This window comes from Hordeum vulgare, chromosome 3H, assembly GCF_904849725.1.
Source record: "Hordeum vulgare subsp. vulgare chromosome 3H, MorexV3_pseudomolecules_assembly, whole genome shotgun sequence".
Taxonomy (NCBI): domain Eukaryota; kingdom Viridiplantae; phylum Streptophyta; class Magnoliopsida; order Poales; family Poaceae; genus Hordeum; species Hordeum vulgare.
This window is the reverse complement of record NC_058520.1, coordinates 417,518,158-417,535,784: the sequence shown is the minus strand read 5'-3', so window position 1 is coordinate 417,535,784 and position 17,627 is coordinate 417,518,158. Positions and strand designations below refer to the sequence as shown.

The 17,627-nt window shown below is 45.3% G+C and overlaps 3 protein-coding genes across 3 annotated transcripts; 1 reads left to right on the top strand and 2 right to left on the bottom strand.

Moving 5' to 3' along the window:
- Positions 1-4,617: 4,617 nt before the first annotated feature.
- On the bottom strand, positions 4,618-6,357 carry LOC123440075. The gene has a single exon (XM_045116662.1). It carries the CDS (start codon positions 6,336-6,338, stop codon positions 4,644-4,646), a length of 1,695 nt encoding a protein of 564 aa, XP_044972597.1. The 5' UTR covers positions 6,339-6,357; the 3' UTR covers positions 4,618-4,643.
- Positions 6,358-12,894: 6,537 nt separating this feature from the next.
- Positions 12,895-14,605, top strand: LOC123444051 (cytochrome b561 domain-containing protein At4g18260-like). The gene is made up of 4 exons (XM_045120652.1): positions 12,895-13,312; positions 13,469-13,630; positions 13,750-13,898; positions 14,021-14,605. Exons 1-4 carry the CDS (start codon positions 13,151-13,153, stop codon positions 14,328-14,330), a joined length of 783 nt encoding a protein of 260 aa, XP_044976587.1. The 5' UTR covers positions 12,895-13,150; the 3' UTR covers positions 14,331-14,605.
- Positions 14,606-15,350: 745 nt separating this feature from the next.
- Positions 15,351-16,734, bottom strand: LOC123444050. The gene is made up of 3 exons (XM_045120651.1): positions 16,433-16,734; positions 15,931-15,993; positions 15,351-15,833 (listed from the first exon to the last, which is right to left on the bottom strand). The coding sequence occupies exons 1-3, from the start codon at positions 16,611-16,613 to the stop codon at positions 15,523-15,525; spliced, it is 555 nt and encodes a 184-aa protein (XP_044976586.1). The 5' UTR covers positions 16,614-16,734; the 3' UTR covers positions 15,351-15,522.
- Positions 16,735-17,627: the final 893 nt, after the last annotated feature.

Below are 17,627 nucleotides of genomic sequence, written 5' to 3'. Positions count from 1 at the left end.
CCCACTAGGCAGCAGGGTGTGTCCAGGGCCCCTGGCGTGTTCTGGTGACTAGTGGGGGCCTCGGGCACCTCCTCCACTACCTGTGAGCTCTATAAATACCCCAATATTCCAAAAACCCTATAGGATTCGACGAAAAATCGTTCGAGCCGCCACAAGTTTGAGAACTAGCGAAATCCAATCTAGAGCCCATTTCAGAGAGGAACACGATCATGGAGGGGTTCATCATCCTCATTGGTGCTCCTCCCATGTTTGTGGGTAGTTCATATTAGACCTACGGGTCCGTAGGCAGTAGCTAGATGGCTTTCTCTCTCATTTTGCTTCTCAGTACAATGGTCTGTTGATGATCCATTTGATGTAACTCAACCTTTTGAGGTGTGTTTTTTGGGATCCGATGAATTGTGAGTTTATGATCAGATCTATGAAATTATATCCATTCTTGATTAATGTAGCCTCGTATTTCTTCTCCAATATTTGGTTTTTGTATGGCCAACTTGATATTTTATCTTGCACTGGGAAGAGGTGCTTTGTGATGGGTTCGATCTTGCGGTGCTCAATCTCACTGACAGAAAGAGACATGACTCGCATGTATCATTGCTATTAAGAATAAAATGATGGGGTCTATTCCTACATGGATAGAATTTTTCTACATCATGTCATCATTCTTAAAGCATTACTCCATTTCTGCATGAACTTAATACACTAGATGCATGCTGGATAGCGGTCGATGTTTGGAGTAATAGAAGTAGATGCAGGCATAAGTTGGTCTACTTGTCTTGGATGTGATGCCTATATACATGATCATAGTCTTGTATATCATCATAGTTATTTGCTTTTCTATCAATTGCCCAACATTAATTTGTCTACCCATCGTTTGCTATTTTCTCGAGAGAAGCCACTAGTGAAACCTACGGCCCTCGGGTCTACTTCACATCATCTATTTGCAATCTCTATTTTGCTATTCGCGTTTCCAATTTATTTGCTCTTTTATTTTTAGATCTACATTATTAAAAACCCAAAAATACCTTGTTGCATTTTATTTGTCATCACTTTATTTGCATCTATCAATCTATCATTTCCCTTTACCCACGAGGGATTGACAACCCCTACACGCGTTGGGTTGCGAGTATTTGTTATTTGTATGCATGTACCACTTACACAGTCTTGTGGATCTTCCTATTGGATTGATACCTTGGTTTCTTAACTAAGGGAAACACTTGTCATCGGTGTGCTACATCACCCTTTAAGCCTGGAGGGAAACGAATGCAATCAGCGAGGAATCAAATCCACACAGGGCTCAACCCACGAAGGGTCCACGGAGAAGCAACCTTGTCTATTCCATCATGGCTTACATCCACGAAGGACTAGACTCACTTGGTGTAGATCTTCACGAAGTAGGCGATCTCCTTGCCCTTACAAACTTCTTGGTTCAACTCCACAACATGAAGTAGGAGGCTCCCAAGCGACACCGAACCAATCTAGGAGGCACCACCCTCCAAAAGGCAATAGATGCGGTAGTACGATGAACTCCTTGCTCTTGTGCTTCAAAAGATAGTCTCCTCAACACTCAATCACTATCTCATAGAGTTGTCATGTGTAGAAGAGATTGATTGGGTGGAAAGCAACTTGGAGAGGCTAGAGATCAAGTTTCAAATGGATGAATTGGAATATCTTGATCTCAACACATGAGTAGGTGGCTCTCTCAGAGAAAAATAGATATGGAAAGTGTATGTGTGTTCTGAGTACTTCCTCTACGCGTGAGAGGTGGTGGATGGGTATATATAGGCATCTCCAAAAATCCAACCATTACAATATTATTTCCCAACTTGGTGAAATCGAAGTGAATCTCGGTGGCACCGACTTGCACAAAATGTGGAAACTTTTGTATTCTCGGTGAGACCGACATAGGAATCTTGGTGGTACCGATATGGGTGATCTAGGGCAGTTTCCAAATCTCGGCGAGACCGATTCCAAAACTCAGAAAATCCAATTCTTGAAAACGACATACCAGAAAGTTGGTCACTGATTTCGGTGCCACCGAAAGGAATGTTGGTGGTACCGAGACTCTAGGGTTTGCCAAAGGTTCTGTCTGGTGGAAAATCGGTATGACCGAATGGAAAATCTTGGTGGCTCCAATTTTGATGTTTAGGCTTTGGACACAGATCTTCTGTGGGAGAATGGATGAGTATTTCTGGTGGATATATCTAAGCAGTTGAGCAACCAATTCTTCATAGATACGACACCCCCTTTTAATAGTATTGGCTTTCCTATGGACTCAAATGTGATTTCTCACAAATATAAAATATAGAGTCTTGTAGCTTGAAGCTTGGCAATCATATTCCCTTCCTTGTATCCAGGGGTTCTCCTCACAATCCTTAGCCAATGCTTCTTTGAAATTTTCTGAAGTATACTTGGATAAGATCATTAGTTCAATGGCACATATGTTGCTATTAATTACCAAAACCACTTTAGGGAGAAGTCGTGCTTTCAGAAGGCTTTCCTTGATCATATGGCTGGAAGTTCTTCTATGACAGGTACAAGGGTCAGAAAGAGTGCACACATGTTGAAGGATTACTTTTATGCTAGTGGTAACTAGTTGATGGCCCAAACTAGCATTCGTTTTGCCAAAAAACTATGTTATGAACAATTTGAGTTGCCTAGTTGTTTCATTTTGGTGATAGTGCCAGCCGAGTAATACTTGCAATCCTTATTGTGTAATGAATTATGGTGTTGCCATGGTGCTAGCTACCTGAAGTATGGTTGTTGAATGTCATGTTGAACCTGCTATATGTTGAATGCTCTTATTTTGTAATGAATTGTGGTGTTGCCATAAAAATTATCTTATTGTGTAATGAATTATCTTGCTCCCATCAAATGATCTTGGTTGTGGTTCTACCATCAAAAGGGTTAAAGAAAAGGGTTGTTTTGTCATCGAGTAGTTTGTTGAGAGGCCAGGGTTAAAGAAAAGTGTTGTTTTGTCATCGAGTGGTTTGTGAGAGGCCAGGATTAAAGAAAAGGGTTCTTTTGTCATCAATTGGTTTGTCGAGAGGCTAGGGTTAAAAATAGGTGTTCTATGTCATTGATTAGTTTGTCGAGAGGCTAGGGTGGGTCAAATTTTAATTCTGAACACAATTCAACGAACAACATCATAACTGATATCACAACAACACATTTCATTCCAACCAACATCATAAATCCAAACATAGCAAATTTAATAAGGTTCAACACATAGTTCAACACCTCCAAACACAAAGTTCAACACCTCCAAACATACATATCCAAAATCTTGCGGAATGCATTCTTCACTGCTTCTAGCCATTCTCGGTCAGTCCACTCTATGAGACCACAATTGTCACCTTGTTGTAATAATAAAAATTGTAAAACTATTCAGTACTAAACACCGACAGAAAAATATACACAATATTGCTTATAATGAACATGGAGAAAACAATTTGACTTGGACTACACACATTTTGTTTATTCAATATTGGTTAATAATGAATTTGGACAAGCAATCCACTCTGGTCTTACAAATCAACCAGCACCAAATGTCCACAATTGATTCCAAGATACATATAATGTTCATATGAATGTACATCTAAATGACCAATAAGACCTAAAAAATGTTGATTATCAAACAGAGGATCTACACAAAACCTCGTTAGGGCATCCGTAAAACCTACAACCAGCGTTGATGCCTTGGAATACCACACCCTTGTGCACCGGCAAGTTCTGACTACACATCGCTCCTCCGACAACAATGCCGCACCACTTAGGGTCAACAGTGGTGTGTGGAATCTACAAGGGTTTATATAGAGTACATCCTCCAATTCCAGAAAAAATCGGTCAAAACAAACCTCAAATCAAGTTCAAATTGAAGAAAACCTAACCCCAATTTACAATGAAATGACACTCATGCAGGATTCGTCAGCATGCGAGATGAAGGTGGAAACCGAATCCTCACTGCTCGTTTCGTCGTCCTTCCACGAGACCATGGTAGTGGCAGTCGCCGGCGAGGACGAGTGGCAGATGCGGGGGCACGGACGTTGGCTGCAAAGAGTTGGGCGACAGAAAGGGGAATGGATGAATGGGCTCGCTTCGATTACCTGGTTCGATCTTGACCGACGTCATCTAACGACCGGTCACGGGCGTCGTCTCCATGTGAACATGTGGCGCGTGCTAGCGGGCCCCGTCGATCAGAAATCGACTCAAACGCGGCAAATTGCTTCAGCAGTGTTTTTTGAAAACTGTCAGCACAATGTTGATAGTTATTTGAAAGAAAAACGAATGTTGGGTGTTTTTTCAATTAGGGTCCCCAATTTTGATGTTTTTTTTTTGCAATTTACTCGATATATGACGTGTACTTAGGGAGGGTAATATTGTAGCCCATTCTTTAGCTCATATGGGGAAAGTAGACCAGCGTACTGCTGCATGGCTGCGTAAGGGGCCGGAAGAGTTTACCAGCTTGTGCCAAGCATTAAATCCTTTCATTCGAAAAGAAAAATGCACGCAGTGTGGTGAAAAATGCACACAATATTTTTGGGTGACAAAGATTATAATTACACCCAATAAAATACTAGAGATTTACAAAGGAATCGTTCTGTATGCGAGGGGCTTTTTGCGAGACATGAACAAACACGAGTACATCAGCCGAAGATGAGTTGAAGAGGAGTTGTGGAGGAAGAAACCCCGTCCATGATGTGCTCCAGCAACGGGCCCTTCTCTTCTTCAGTCCATGTGCTTTGCTGCGTCACCATCTCCCATTCCCAGTGCCCCTTATCCAGAGCATGTCCACTCTTGAACATGGCGACACGGCTCAGCGTCGTACATACTCCCATGACAAACTTGACTAGGTAAATCTGTTGTTCCGTTCCCTCAAAACCAGACATTACAAATTCCTTGAGGTGATGCCGCCGAAGGTTTGCGGGCTGCCAGGATATCTCATCGCCCGGCTCGTCCATGGAAGGGGCAATGTGAATGTGGAAGATCTCGAGGGAGGGTGCCACCTCAAGGAGAAGACGAGGCCATGACACATCCCATGACGAAGGCACATCGGCGACCAGCAGCCGCCTGAGGTTAGGTAACAGTAATGACGACGGAGAGCTAGATGGCTCGATCCATCTGTCAGGTCCGGTGAAGCGGATAATCAGGTCGCTTATATCCGGGGTGCATTCAAGAAACAAATCCAGTTCTAGGTGCTGCGCACAGTATTTGCGGAATCCTTTCGATCTGACACCGAGGTCACATGCGAGGTTCCATCGCCTGAGGCAGGGAAATGAAGTTGATTCGAACTGCACCCTGGTCTCGAACGAGGCTAGGCTCTCGAGTTTGGGAAGTGCCCTCATCGACATGGAGAATCTGCACTTGTGGACGACGAGCTCTCTGATCTCTGAGCTGGGGGCGTCCACCACCACGACCGTGCCCATGCCCTGGCCGCAACTGCAAGAGTTGAGGTGAAGCAGCAGTAGGCGCGTGCACGAGGTAAAGATGCGCTCGTAGGCTGCCGCGGACAACTCCGGTATGTCTTGCAGGACGAGCGTAGAGAGCGCGCTGTATTCGTGCAGCGGCGGGAGCAGGCAACCTCCAAGCTTAAGGCTCCTCAGGGATGAGGAGCGGGGATCTTGGCAGAGGCCATGGGTGGGAAAAGTGTGTACTGTTAGATGCCAGTGAATTGGCTTAGCAACAGCCTCGAGTTCATTGACCCCCCAAGCATCCATGGCCTTGGAAATTAGCCGGTTCATGCAGGCTGTGTTGTTGGTAATGAAGAAGTCGAGCCTCAGCCTATCAACTTTCCGGCGAGGTTGGACGGTGTCGTCGGCGTCCAAGAGACTATTGACGGATGTGGACAAGGCGCGCATGGCGCGGCGCTGGTATCTCCTGATGTCAGGCATGAGTTTCTTCTTTATGCCGCCGAATCCGTAGTATAGCATATGAGATCCTTTACGATAAATGTCGCTGTGGAGGAGGAGCCAACGATAGTAGCGCCGCGGTAATATGTCGGTGACCCTCAAGTCGAGGGTAGGGAGCTCGCGTGGGAGGTGAGCCCAGCGACTGGATAGCAACCCTGTGCCGAGCGCCGTGCGGGAGTCCACGCGACGCAGGACGAGGAGGAGCAGATCATCGGGGAGGGCGCTGATCCGGTCGTCACCGCCGGCAGCGTGCAGCCGCAGGCGCCGGAATCGATTCCGATTCGTCCCGCTTCTGCCCCCGACAGCGCGACGAGCCGAGTAGTGTCGAGAGGATGTGGGTGTTGTTGGTCCTGTCGAGATACACCCAAGTTGACGCGTTGCTGCAGGCTCGATTTCACGATGCAAGTCGGTGAAGTACTTTTCGACCAACATTGAGAGCAACTGTCTTGTACGTACGCCTTCTCAACACCACGCACGTAGAATGATCGATCGATCGATGTTGGCGCAGGTCCCAACTTGTAGTGTAGTTTCAGATGAATCCGATTGAGTACTTTACGGCCGTCAGCAGACTATACGTAGCCGGAGACGCACGTACACACACAGCCTTATAGCTACCCAACCTGGTCCTGCTGTACGACTAGAACTCTCGCACATGAGATGTTTGGATCTGAGTTATTACACGAGGTTACGTATATATATAGTGGTAGCCTATTCTGCGTATGTACACGACCGACTCGGTTCAGGCTACACGTCCGTACTGGGCCTGGGCCCTGGCGTCGGCTGATCCGGCCCACTGCAGATGGATCCTGCGGGGCATCGATCCTAGTACGTGGCAAAGTTTGGCGCCGACGCGCTGCGAGAAGCCTCTCCCCCACCAACACCAACACCCCAGTCGCCTCTCCCTCCGCACCTGAAACTTGTAGCTTCGCGCCTTGCACTACACCAACGGTCACCGGCCCTCCTGCTGACCACCACCACTGCCGCTCGTACGCCGAGGCCCTCGTGGCCCCTGCATCACCGACGACAACGTCCCCCGTCCAAAATGCCCGCTCGATAGGCCGGATTGGAAGCCTCCCGCCCGCCGCGCGGCCCTCCAGTCCCGGCCGTCAACGGCTTCCGACGTGAGGCTGACTATCGCCGCTCCGGCGTCGGACCTATACCGTCCGCCCCCCGTGCATGCGGTCGGCCGCGGGGACGAATTTAGGGAGGGGGGGCAAGGGGGGCTAGACCCCCCCTAACAAATTGATTCTTCTATTATGATTATGGTTGTTGTAGTTAAATTTTTTTATTTCATATGAACTTTGCCCCCTTCATGAACAAACCTGTCCCCTCTATGCATGAATGCTGCACAGTCGCGGCCCGCGAGACGCGGGACGTGACCCGTGGCTGCCCTTGCCAAGGTCGGCCGGAGCAACGAAGGGCGGAGCTCCAGTCCCGCCCCTCGGCTCCTGCTTCGGCCAGCACATGGGGCGGTCGGGCTTAGGACAACGGCCCCCTCAAGGAGGTCCGGCGCTCGGAGGGAGTGGACCCTTGGCACCGGCCCCATTATAAGGCGTTGGAACAGGGCGACTCGCATGACTGGCGCTGACGGGCGTCTGGTTCTTTTCGTGGCTCTCCTTCGCATCGGGGGCCTTGGCTCCATCGGCTAAGAAGAAGAAGAAGCGCTCCGGACCGCCCGGCGGTCCTATTCTTGGTGAGGGCTCCTCGACAATGGTGGGCAATACGTCCATAGCCGGGGGTGGAGCACGAGGCTATAGCCCGAGCTGCGGCCAGACCAGGTCCTCCTCGCTTGCCTTTCTCGGGTACGGGATGTCAGGCATCGTCCGTTTTGCTCACTTGAAAGCCTAATTGCTTCCTAATATGGTTTTAGTAATTAATAACAACATATGTGTCATTAAACTATTTATTATATCCAAACATATTTAAAAAAAGTTAAAAGATGCATTGGTTAAAGGATTGTAAGAAAAAGACCCTTCATGCAAGGAAAGGAGTAGGATTGATCATTCTTCAAGCTACAAGACTTTACATTTTATATTTGTAATAAATCACATTTGGGTTCATAAAAAATACGATACTGTTAAAAACGGGTGAAGTATCTATGATGAATTGGTTGCTTAAGTGCTTAAAGATAACCATCAAAAATACTCAACCATTGTTTCACAAAATTCTCTGTCCAAAAGTCTAAACATCAAAATCGATGCCACCAATATTTTTCACTCGTCCTTACCGATTTTTCAGGACCTTTGCCTAACCCTACAATCTCGGTACCACCAACTTCCACTTTGGTGCCATCGAAAATGACTGACCAACTTTTTTGTCAGTCATTTTCAAAATTCAAAATTTTCAAGTCTCGGAATTAGTCTCACCGAGATTTAGAAACTTTCATAGGCCATCATATCGGTACCACCGAGATTTCCATACCGGTCTCACCGAGAATTCGAAAGTTGTCACATTTTGTGCAAATCGATGCCATCGAGATTCACTTCGGTTTCACCGAGTTGGATAATAATATTGTAACGGTGGGATTTTTGGAGATGCCTATATATACCCCTCTGCTACGTATCTGTCGAAGAGGAAGCACTCAAACACACACACACACACACACACTTGTCATGTCCATTTTTCTGAGAGAAAATCACTTACTCATGTGTTGAGATCAAGATATTCCGATCCATCCATTTAAAATTTGATCTCTAGCCTCCCCAAGTTGCTTTCCACCCAATCAATCCCTTCTATCCATGCCAAATCTGTGAGAGATTGATTGAGTGTTGAGGAGACTATATTTTGAAGCACAAGAGCAAGGAATTCATCGTTCTACCACATCTATTACCTTTTGAAGGGTGGTGTCTCCTAGATTGCTTAGATGTCGCTTGGGAGCCTCCTAATTCATGTTGTGGAGTTAAACCAAGAAGTTTGTAAGGGCAAGAAAATCGTAGAGCACCAATATAGTCTTGACATGTGGGGCCGACAGGCTGGCGAGTCATATTTTTTCTTAAAAAAATTGTTCCCCGATCTCTCTCATGACAAGGTGACGGCACAGGAGCTCCAATTGACGCGTCACAGCGGTGGAGTGGGAGATCACTATTATGCGCCATGGTGGCGGGACCCTAAGGGCTTGATTGTAGATAGTTGCGGCCGGAGGGCGACACGGTGGGGTTTAACGATGACCGCACTAATGTTGTGTTTATAGGGTTATTAAGCTCTATACAATGGTAGGTGCTTAGGAAGGTGCTTCGAAAAATAAAATTATTTATTTCTGCATCAGTATATATTTTTATTGAAGAGACGTCTAATTAGACGTCTATCCTGCATAAATAAACACAAATGCTTAAACAAATACTCCCTCTGTAAAAAAGTATAAAAGCGTTTATGTCACTACTTTACACTAAAGGTTTTTATATTTCTTTACGGAGGGAGTATTAATTTATTTACCTAAGCACTCAACCTATGCGCCTTGCGGGGCCTTAGTTGGGACACTTTTATAACTGTTTCACACTTCTTCTTTTTTTTTTTGGAAACGCGAACTGTTTCACACTTTGACTTTGGAAGCACTTTATTCCCGCGACGGACCCAGCGTAACCGATCGAACTCCGGTGAATGGATGGATCACGGTGGTTGGGGCGGAGATCGCAGCCATCATTATGCTTCAAATGAACTGCATTTCTACGAACTTGCTAGCTGCTAGGTTCCCTTACGTCCAAACAAAGGAATTAAGTAGGTGAGGTGAGCAAACTGCAGCAACCGTCAGTCGAGCTAGCAGGCTACCAGTGCCAGCCTGCAACGACGCTGCTTGGCTTGGCTCTAACGGTCTTAGCTGACCAGGTTTTGCAGCCACCTGCTAGTTCCCAACCGTCGTAGTTTGTGTGCACCACACTGCAAGACTAGGAGCCATTTTCCCCACAGGTGTCAGTGTTTGAACTCTGCAACCAAGGCTGGAAGAAAAGAGAAATCAGCAGTGCACACCATTCCGACAGTCACTGACCTGTGAAATGCATGCCTCCTTTATCACTCGTTCGCTGCATGAAAAGAAAGAAAGATATACGTAAACAAAGAGAATCAAATACGAAAAGCCTACCAAGAAGAAGAAGAACCACATGATGGTGGCACGGACGCCAAAGGCTGACTGCTCTGCATTGTTCCTCGACCGTTGCATAGGGCTTGCATAGCTGCATACACGCAGACTTGAGTACTGGTCCAGGGTAATGTGAGATTCTAAACGAGTTTGCATAGCTCGTGTTTTCCAGAGTTTGGGAAATGATTGCGTTTGGCTGTAGAAAACGGCCGGCCAGCACAAGCGTGCTGCGTACCTGGTGTCATACTGAAACCACACGGGATTGTAGAGGTTAGTAGGCCATTCTAAGTCCCATATCTTTCCTTAATAATAAAGCAGGTCATTTTGCAGAAAAGACCTCACAGTTTTAGGTAATCAACCTGCAGTTCAATTCTAAGTCATAGCTAACCGCTTTCTGCATTTTTATATAAAACCCCAGGGACGAAGCCAACATGCAAGCATAGGGGGGGGGGGCAAGTTGTTCATGAAGGGGGCAAAGTTTATATAAAGTAAAAAAAATAGCTACAACAACAATTATTATAGTAGAAAAATCAATTTGTTAGGGGGTCTAGCCCCCCTTGTCCCCCTTAAAATCGTCCCTGAACCCCCCTAATATTTGCATTAAATAACCCACAGTCCATGTAAAATAGAATTTTTAAAACAATCGTATCTTTTAAACCTTAACTTCAATTTCAACATATTATATATGAAATTTGATTAAAAAATGCGTAGAATCTGAATATGATGTATTTTCTATCTACTAAATATTTTTAAAATAATATATTTAAGGTGCAACCTAAATCAATGATGCACGGACTGCTTCTGTCGTCCGTCGTTGGTTATTTTACAGAAAAGCCCTCACAGTTTTAGTTAATCAACCCACAGTCCAATTTTAAGTCACAATGAATCGTTTTCTGTATTTTTACATAAAACCCCCTAATATTTGCATTAAATAACCCGTAATCCATGTGAAATAGAATTTTTAAAACAATCATATCTTTTAAATCTTAACTTTTATTTCAACATATTATATATGAAATTTAATTAAAAAATGCGTAGAATCTGAATATGTTGTATTTTCTATCTATTAACTATTTAAAAAATAATATATTTAAGATGCAACCTAAATCAATGATCTTTATTATATTGATATAAGAGAACTAGTTAGCGTGTGATTCCATTGTGCCAAAAGTTAGTGTTCGCTTTTATTAATTAATAGTACCATATCGCTGCTTTACACGAAACTACATCAGCTTATATAGGTCTGCAAGTATAGAAAAAACAAGCCTGACAAGAAAATAAGGAGATGCGCGAATAAAGATGAAACATGTTGCGCTATAACAGGAGTAAAGAGGCAACTTTGTGACAAGGAGATCCGCCTAACCATCCACGATGCTTATACCGTGGTATGCAAATGTACAGACTAAGAACATCTTTGTTTTGACTGCAACTACATATTATCAAATTCTAAACCATCAATTGTAGACTATAAAAGCATGTGATATTTTTTTCTCTCGTTGCAACGCACGTGCCTTTTTGCTAGTATGTATAATCTGCCGTTGAGCTGAATATATGCAGAACGATCAACCTTAATGCAAGGCACGATAACATCTGTCATCCTCCAACCCAAAAGGAAAAAAAGAATATGTGATCCACATACAAGCCATCTCCAGAACAGAAAAACAAAACAGTTACCAGTACGCTCAGTAGAGCCTATCGTCATAATGCTCACTCATAGCTCCATCAAGAAACGTAACCGACTGACCCTGCACATCGCCGTATCTGATGATCATGCAACGGAAGAACCTAGCTAGCGCGACAGATAGATACGGGAAATTCTCCAGCCGGAGGCACTGACGGAGCTTGACAGGGACTCCTCAACCGGTCTTCCCATTAGCAACAAACAGCCACTAGCTTTGCGGCCTCTTACGCCATGCAGATCTCCGAGCCCTCTCAATGTTCTCCACACAGCCTCGTCGCACCCTCCTCTTTGCAGCAAAAAACACGTGGATCGAGCTACTCCTGTCCTGATCAGACTGGTGGCGACCCACGAGGTCATGCATGGACTGACTATCGGAGCATCGGACCTGCTCCTACGTTTAGGCATGTAGTTGGAGACCATCGTAGGCACGGTCTTTTTTCAAGGAGGCAGGGTTCCGGAAACCAGCGTGCCAGACAGAGGAAAATAAAGTTGTCTCGGAACAAAGATTTTGAGGGAGAAACAGTAGTAAAAAAGATTTCGAGAAAACCCCACCGGTTTCCCAAACCGTTTTTATTTTGGCGTGGGTCAAATGACGGGAAATTTCGGTGAATTTGCTAGAAGCCATAGCATAGGTCTAGAGATTATCCCCGTGTCATTCTCGTGTGGGCGGCACGGGGGTGGAAACCCTCGCCACTGCTGCCCCCAACAATCTCCTCTTCCTCTTTCTTTCTCATCACCTCACGATGAGGCTGACAGTCAGTTGCGTGTTTACTGTGTTGGTAATCACTTGATGCTACATTATGAGTTAATAAAAAAAATAGAAACCACTTTTGCTTTGATTGCTGCATTTTGTTATTGGGCGGGTAAAATCTTTGGCGAGACATATCCTGAAACTTTAGGCCAAATCCATTTTCTGATCGCTTTTAAGAAAATAAAAAACAAACATGGCCCAGCGAGTTTAGTAGAGAAACAGTACTGCATTCAGTAGGACGGCACTCACCACCCGAGCACCAAAGATTTGGAGCGTGCTTTTGCGTTTCAGCTGGAGACGCGCCAACCAACGAGAGCAAGCAGTTCTCGCCGCACCACCACCAGCCACCGCACGGCTAAAGCCTCCACTCACTCTCCCTACCGTCCCTAACCCCACACCATCATCACACCACCCATGAGTAGACATGTAAAAGCTCGGCCGAAATGCGCCTCAAAAGCATCTCATCTCCTCCCGGCATACTAATATACTCGTATTTTGCAGGGCACCAAGCAAGCAAAAGGGAGCCTACCTAAGCCGCCCACATCAAAACACCCCTGTGCATCGTGCGGGGAGGGCTAGAAGGCGTCCGCCCGGCTCTGCTGACCAACCTCCACTTAAGAATTTCCTCTCTCAAGTTCAGGGGAAGATCTTCTCCCTCCTCTTCTTCGGTCATTCTTCGTCGCTGGCAGGGAATCTTGTCCCCATTCTCGCCGGTTTGTTTCTTCCGAGGAGGGGTTGAAATGTCTAGCCTAGGACAAATGCTGGTGTCCGGGAGAAGACCACTGCTCGTTCTGTGCACATGCTCCGTGATTCTTTCGCTTCTCACTCTGCCGTGCGATGGCTCGTCAAATTCCACGGAGGATCTCAATCCAAGCCGCAACAAGACCGCGCATCCTCTCGAGGTAATCACAATGGTTTTCTTACATCCAGTTTGCAGTTTTCTGATCATCAAACTCTAGGATACTTGGTCTGGGTTACATTCACTGGAGAGCAGCTCTTCCTTGGTTGCTTTCCTATTATTTACACTGGCTAAACAGCAACAAACTTCTCTCTTGCAGCTGACGCCAAGAACGGCATTTCAGCTCAAGCTACACGCATTGTTCCACTGGTCTTCTTTCGGTCTCTTGATGCCTGTAGGGATACTGCTGGTCAGGATGTCGAGCAAATCGAAAAGCGGCAGATGCAACAGAGTGCTCTTCTATTGCCATGTCATTTCTCAGGTTCGTATCTTCTTCTTCTCTACGACCTGGAGTAGTATTTTCCGAGAGATGTTTCTGTTTTTTCTTCCATGTTTCATGGAGCGTCAGATTTATTTTTTCGTGCTCTACTGAATTTGCAGATCGCAGCTGTACTTCTTGCTACTGGGGGCGCGGCTCTGTCCTTGATGAACTTCGAGAACTCCTTCAGTAACAGCCACCAGAGAGTAGGATTGGCATTGTATGGATTCATGTGGCTTCAGCCAATCATCGGTTTCTTCAGACCAGAAAGGTAAAAAAACCTACTTCTACTTTCCTGTATCACCTGGGGTCTGGGGAATGTGCATCCTTTCCATGTTCCATACTACAAAGTTCATGCCTGAACCTGAATCCCTTTTCTATCTATCTCTACAGAGGTGTCAAGGGAAGGAGCTTGTGGTTCTTCTTCCACTGGCTTCTCGGCATCGCAGTTTGCGCCACCGGCATCGCAAACGTCTACTCTGGCCTCCGCACGTACCATGAGAGAACCGCCAAGAACGTGAGCCTTTGGACCGGCCTCCTTACAGTTGAGATCTCCTTCCTGGCTTTTTTCTACCTCTTGATAGATAGGTGGAGCTACATGATCAAGCAAGGGCGTCTCCCAGTCGAGCAGCTAAGACCGAGCGATAATCACAGGACCTATCCTACAACTCTTCGGAAAGAGCTGGGCATGGTGCAAGAGTGAAGTCTCTAAATAAGACAAGACAGTGTGTGAAGATTGATAGATGTTGTGAGGTCGGTAAACGGGAGATGGTAAATGCTACTAAATCCTCTGGTAACTTGCTTGGTTTGAGAAGCGTGCGTTTGAACAAGTTTGTACAGCTTTTATACTTGTGTTGAGATTGCAGAGGATTGGAACCTCTGGTGTTGTATCTTGAGAAGTGATTTTAGATCATGTTTCAAGACACCATTTGAACAGCTTGTGGGAAGCAGTCAGATACATCATTACATTTCTGATCATCAGGTAACAAAAAATGGTCAGAAGTTTCAGAACTGTGGTTGAAATGCACCTGTAATCTTCATGTTTCATCAGGTTGTCAGTATCAAAGACAACGCATTATTTTACTGTGCTAATTCTTATTTTGGACCCTCCTTGTTGAGTTTAATATTGCATTGATGTTCCTTCTGGTTAATGAATAAGGGAAAAGCTAACCATCAGCCGGCGGATTATAATGGCCGCATCAGCCACCTCCCCCGTAAGACACGCGTCCAAGTGACTATGCGGTTCTGCAACAAAGACTATGTTTCTGAAACATATACGATGTTGCAGTGGTCTACTATAGATTTATATTCTGACCATGTTGCAGTGGTCTACTATAGATTTATATTCTGACCATCCGGCCGCCGTCAGCCGCCCATGAACGTTGCAAAAAAATTCCGCAACTTGACCTTTGTTGTAAAAATTCCTGAAACATGACATTTGTTGCAAAAACTTCTCCCGCAAAAGTACCTATGTTGCAGAAAGACGAAGAAAAAAAAATCCTGCAACAAGCAAATTGTTTCTGAAACTCGACCGTTGTTTCAGGAATTAACGGGTCCAAAGTTTATTTCTTGCAACAAAGCGAAAGTTTCTGCAACTCAGCCATCGTTTCAGGAATTATGGGGTGCCACCGGAGCAGATCCAACGGCTACGTGTAGATCGGACGGCCCTCCAAGTAGTGAATGTTTAGTAAACATCCACCGGTAGATGCGTAGCAGGCCCCAATGAATAAAGCATACTTATGCCATATCTGTTGCTTAAACAGATAAAAACCTACATGTTGTGCTCCATACACAAATTCTAACTATATATATACACACACATACAATCCTCTGGCAGAGCCAAAGCCTTCATGTGTATGGAAAAGTCCAAAGATAGTCACTAAAGACTTATTGATTCATGGCAAGAGCTGGACATAACCAGTTAGGACAGCGATAGCTAAAATGGCGATAGGCGGCACGAGGACAAAAGCGCCGACGGTCGCGAAGAACACCGAGTCGTTCCTCCCGCTGACCTTGGTGAGCATGGCCTGCCTCTTGATGTTCCTCCTCTGCGAGACGGTGAGGGCGTTGAGGGTCTTGAGGCCTTCCCTGAGCCTCTTGCCCAACGGGAGGGTGAATGTGAATTCGCCTCCCCTGTCACCGTAGAGCGCTACCAGCTGCTCACGGATGGTAGTGCGGACACGGGTTTCCGTAGCGGTGTCATTCTCTGAGCATGAGGGGACATGATGCTGTTAGTTATCAGTGAGAGTGGGATCAAGAACAAGAAGAAATTAAGTGTGGTGATTTTGAAGTATGGAAGGTACCATCAGATGTGGAGGAGGACGTCAGTTGCTCCAGGAGATCCAACTGGGTGCGTGCCGAAGAAACTTCAAAAGACGAGATGGCAGTGTCAGTAAACTGCTGATAACAACAACTGGTGCCGTGGGAAGTTCAGGACAAGGATCCTAGCTATGCATACACTGCTGTACATGGGGAATGTACTGTTTACTTCTGAATTTTGCTACGGATTGCTAAGATGAATTTAAAGCCTCTGCGAGTGAGCATGAAACGACAGAATCAGAGCATTGTGCCCACTGTCATGGCTAGATATCATCACAAACTACTTGATTTCTTAAGTCACAGGGTGTGGAACATTGAACATATAGGTTGCCCTAGTTAATTGTTGTGCGACCACTTCATCAAACGGGTATCAGTACAGTAGCCATAATTCGTCTACGGGCTTTTACAGAGCTAAAACAAGGGCGGAAATCAAGCCAGCGACGAAACCTTGATGGGAGGGTTAGTTAGGGAGATGAAAGACGGTACCTGAGACGCTTGGATCCTGCTGTGTCGCGCCCTCGAATTCCTGACGGGCGGCCCTGCAGCTGCCCAGCGATCTCGGCGCGGCCGAGACCGACGCCTTGAGGGGCACCCTCGCGTTCTTCACGGCCGCCGCGTCCACCGCCTGGAGCCTCGTGGCGGAGGAAGGGGAGAAGCTGCACGCCATGAACCCACGCAGGTTTCGTGGCTCTTGTCCACTAGGCCGAGTGGAGACGGAGAGAGGTGGAAGAAGGTTCTTCGTCTTGTTATTCGGCGTGGGCTGTGGTGGGAATTTTCCGCTTCGCCTTCCACCACAGAGGAAGCGACGCACGGCGCACCACACGTTCGAGCCCGCACAACAACATTCTCGAATCTACTCACTTCGAGTTGAAAGCCTTTTTTTTTTAGAGAGAGAAATTCCATATCTTCTACTACCTCTGTTCCTAAATATAAGTCTTTAAAGAGGTTTCATTAGTGGACTACATACGGATATATATAGACATACTTTAGAGTATAGATTCACTCATTTTGTTTCGTATGTAGACTCCTAGTGAAATATCATAAAAGACTTTTATTTAGGAACGGAGGGAGTATCTTCTACTCCCTTCATCCCAAAATAAGTGTCTCAAGCTTAATACAACTTGATATTAGAGCAAGTACAAAATTGAGACACTTATTTGGGACGGAAGGAGTATAACCCATTACCTAATTTTACTAGACATGCAAACATGCCACACAAGCAAGTCATGCATGTTAGTACAAGTTACACCTTGTGTATTTATTTATGCATGCATGCAGGGTTGTCACATCATCAATACATGCATGTTAATCCTAAATTATTATTTTTCATCCTATTTTGTATTAAAAATACATGTATTGAACGATTTCATATACTAATGTAGTGCAACCTTCACATTTGACATTATTTGACTACAACTTAAAAAATATTTTTATATGCTTCATATTTGTAAATTATTTTTAAATCATATATGTGCTTCATGTTAGTTTTAGTTATTTTATAACAATTATTTACGAAGTTTTCGCTGCAACGCGCGAGGCATCATTTAGTACCATTGAACAACGGATGTCAAATTACAACACCAAACCGTTAAAACCATGAAAGGAAAAAAAAGAGGACACATGCCCAGAAACATTTGCAAGAAAACTCCATTGAAGCATTTTTTTGCAACCGCCATCATTG

Bases quoted from the DNA above. Each gene is read 5' to 3' on its own strand.
- LOC123444050 (XM_045120651.1), bottom strand. From the start codon at position 16,613: ATGGCGTGCAGCTTCTCCCCTTCCTCCGCCACGAGGCTCCAGGCGGTG. The intron at 15,994-16,432 runs GTACCGTCTTTC...CGTCTTTTGAAG, and splicing joins GCAGGATCCAAGCGTCTCAG to TTTCTTCGGCACGCACCCAG. The intron at 15,834-15,930 runs GTACCTTCCATA...CCTCATGCTCAG, and splicing joins GTCCTCCTCCACATCTGATG to AGAATGACACCGCTACGGAA.
- LOC123440075 (XM_045116662.1), bottom strand. From the start codon at position 6,338: ATGTTGGTCGAAAAGTACTTCACCGACTTGCATCGTGAAATCGAGCCT.
- LOC123444051 (XM_045120652.1), top strand. From the start codon at position 13,151: ATGTCTAGCCTAGGACAAATGCTGGTGTCCGGGAGAAGACCACTGCTC. The intron at 13,313-13,468 runs GTAATCACAATG...TCTCTCTTGCAG, and splicing joins AGACCGCGCATCCTCTCGAG to CTGACGCCAAGAACGGCATT. The intron at 13,631-13,749 runs GTTCGTATCTTC...CTGAATTTGCAG, and splicing joins ATTGCCATGTCATTTCTCAG to ATCGCAGCTGTACTTCTTGC.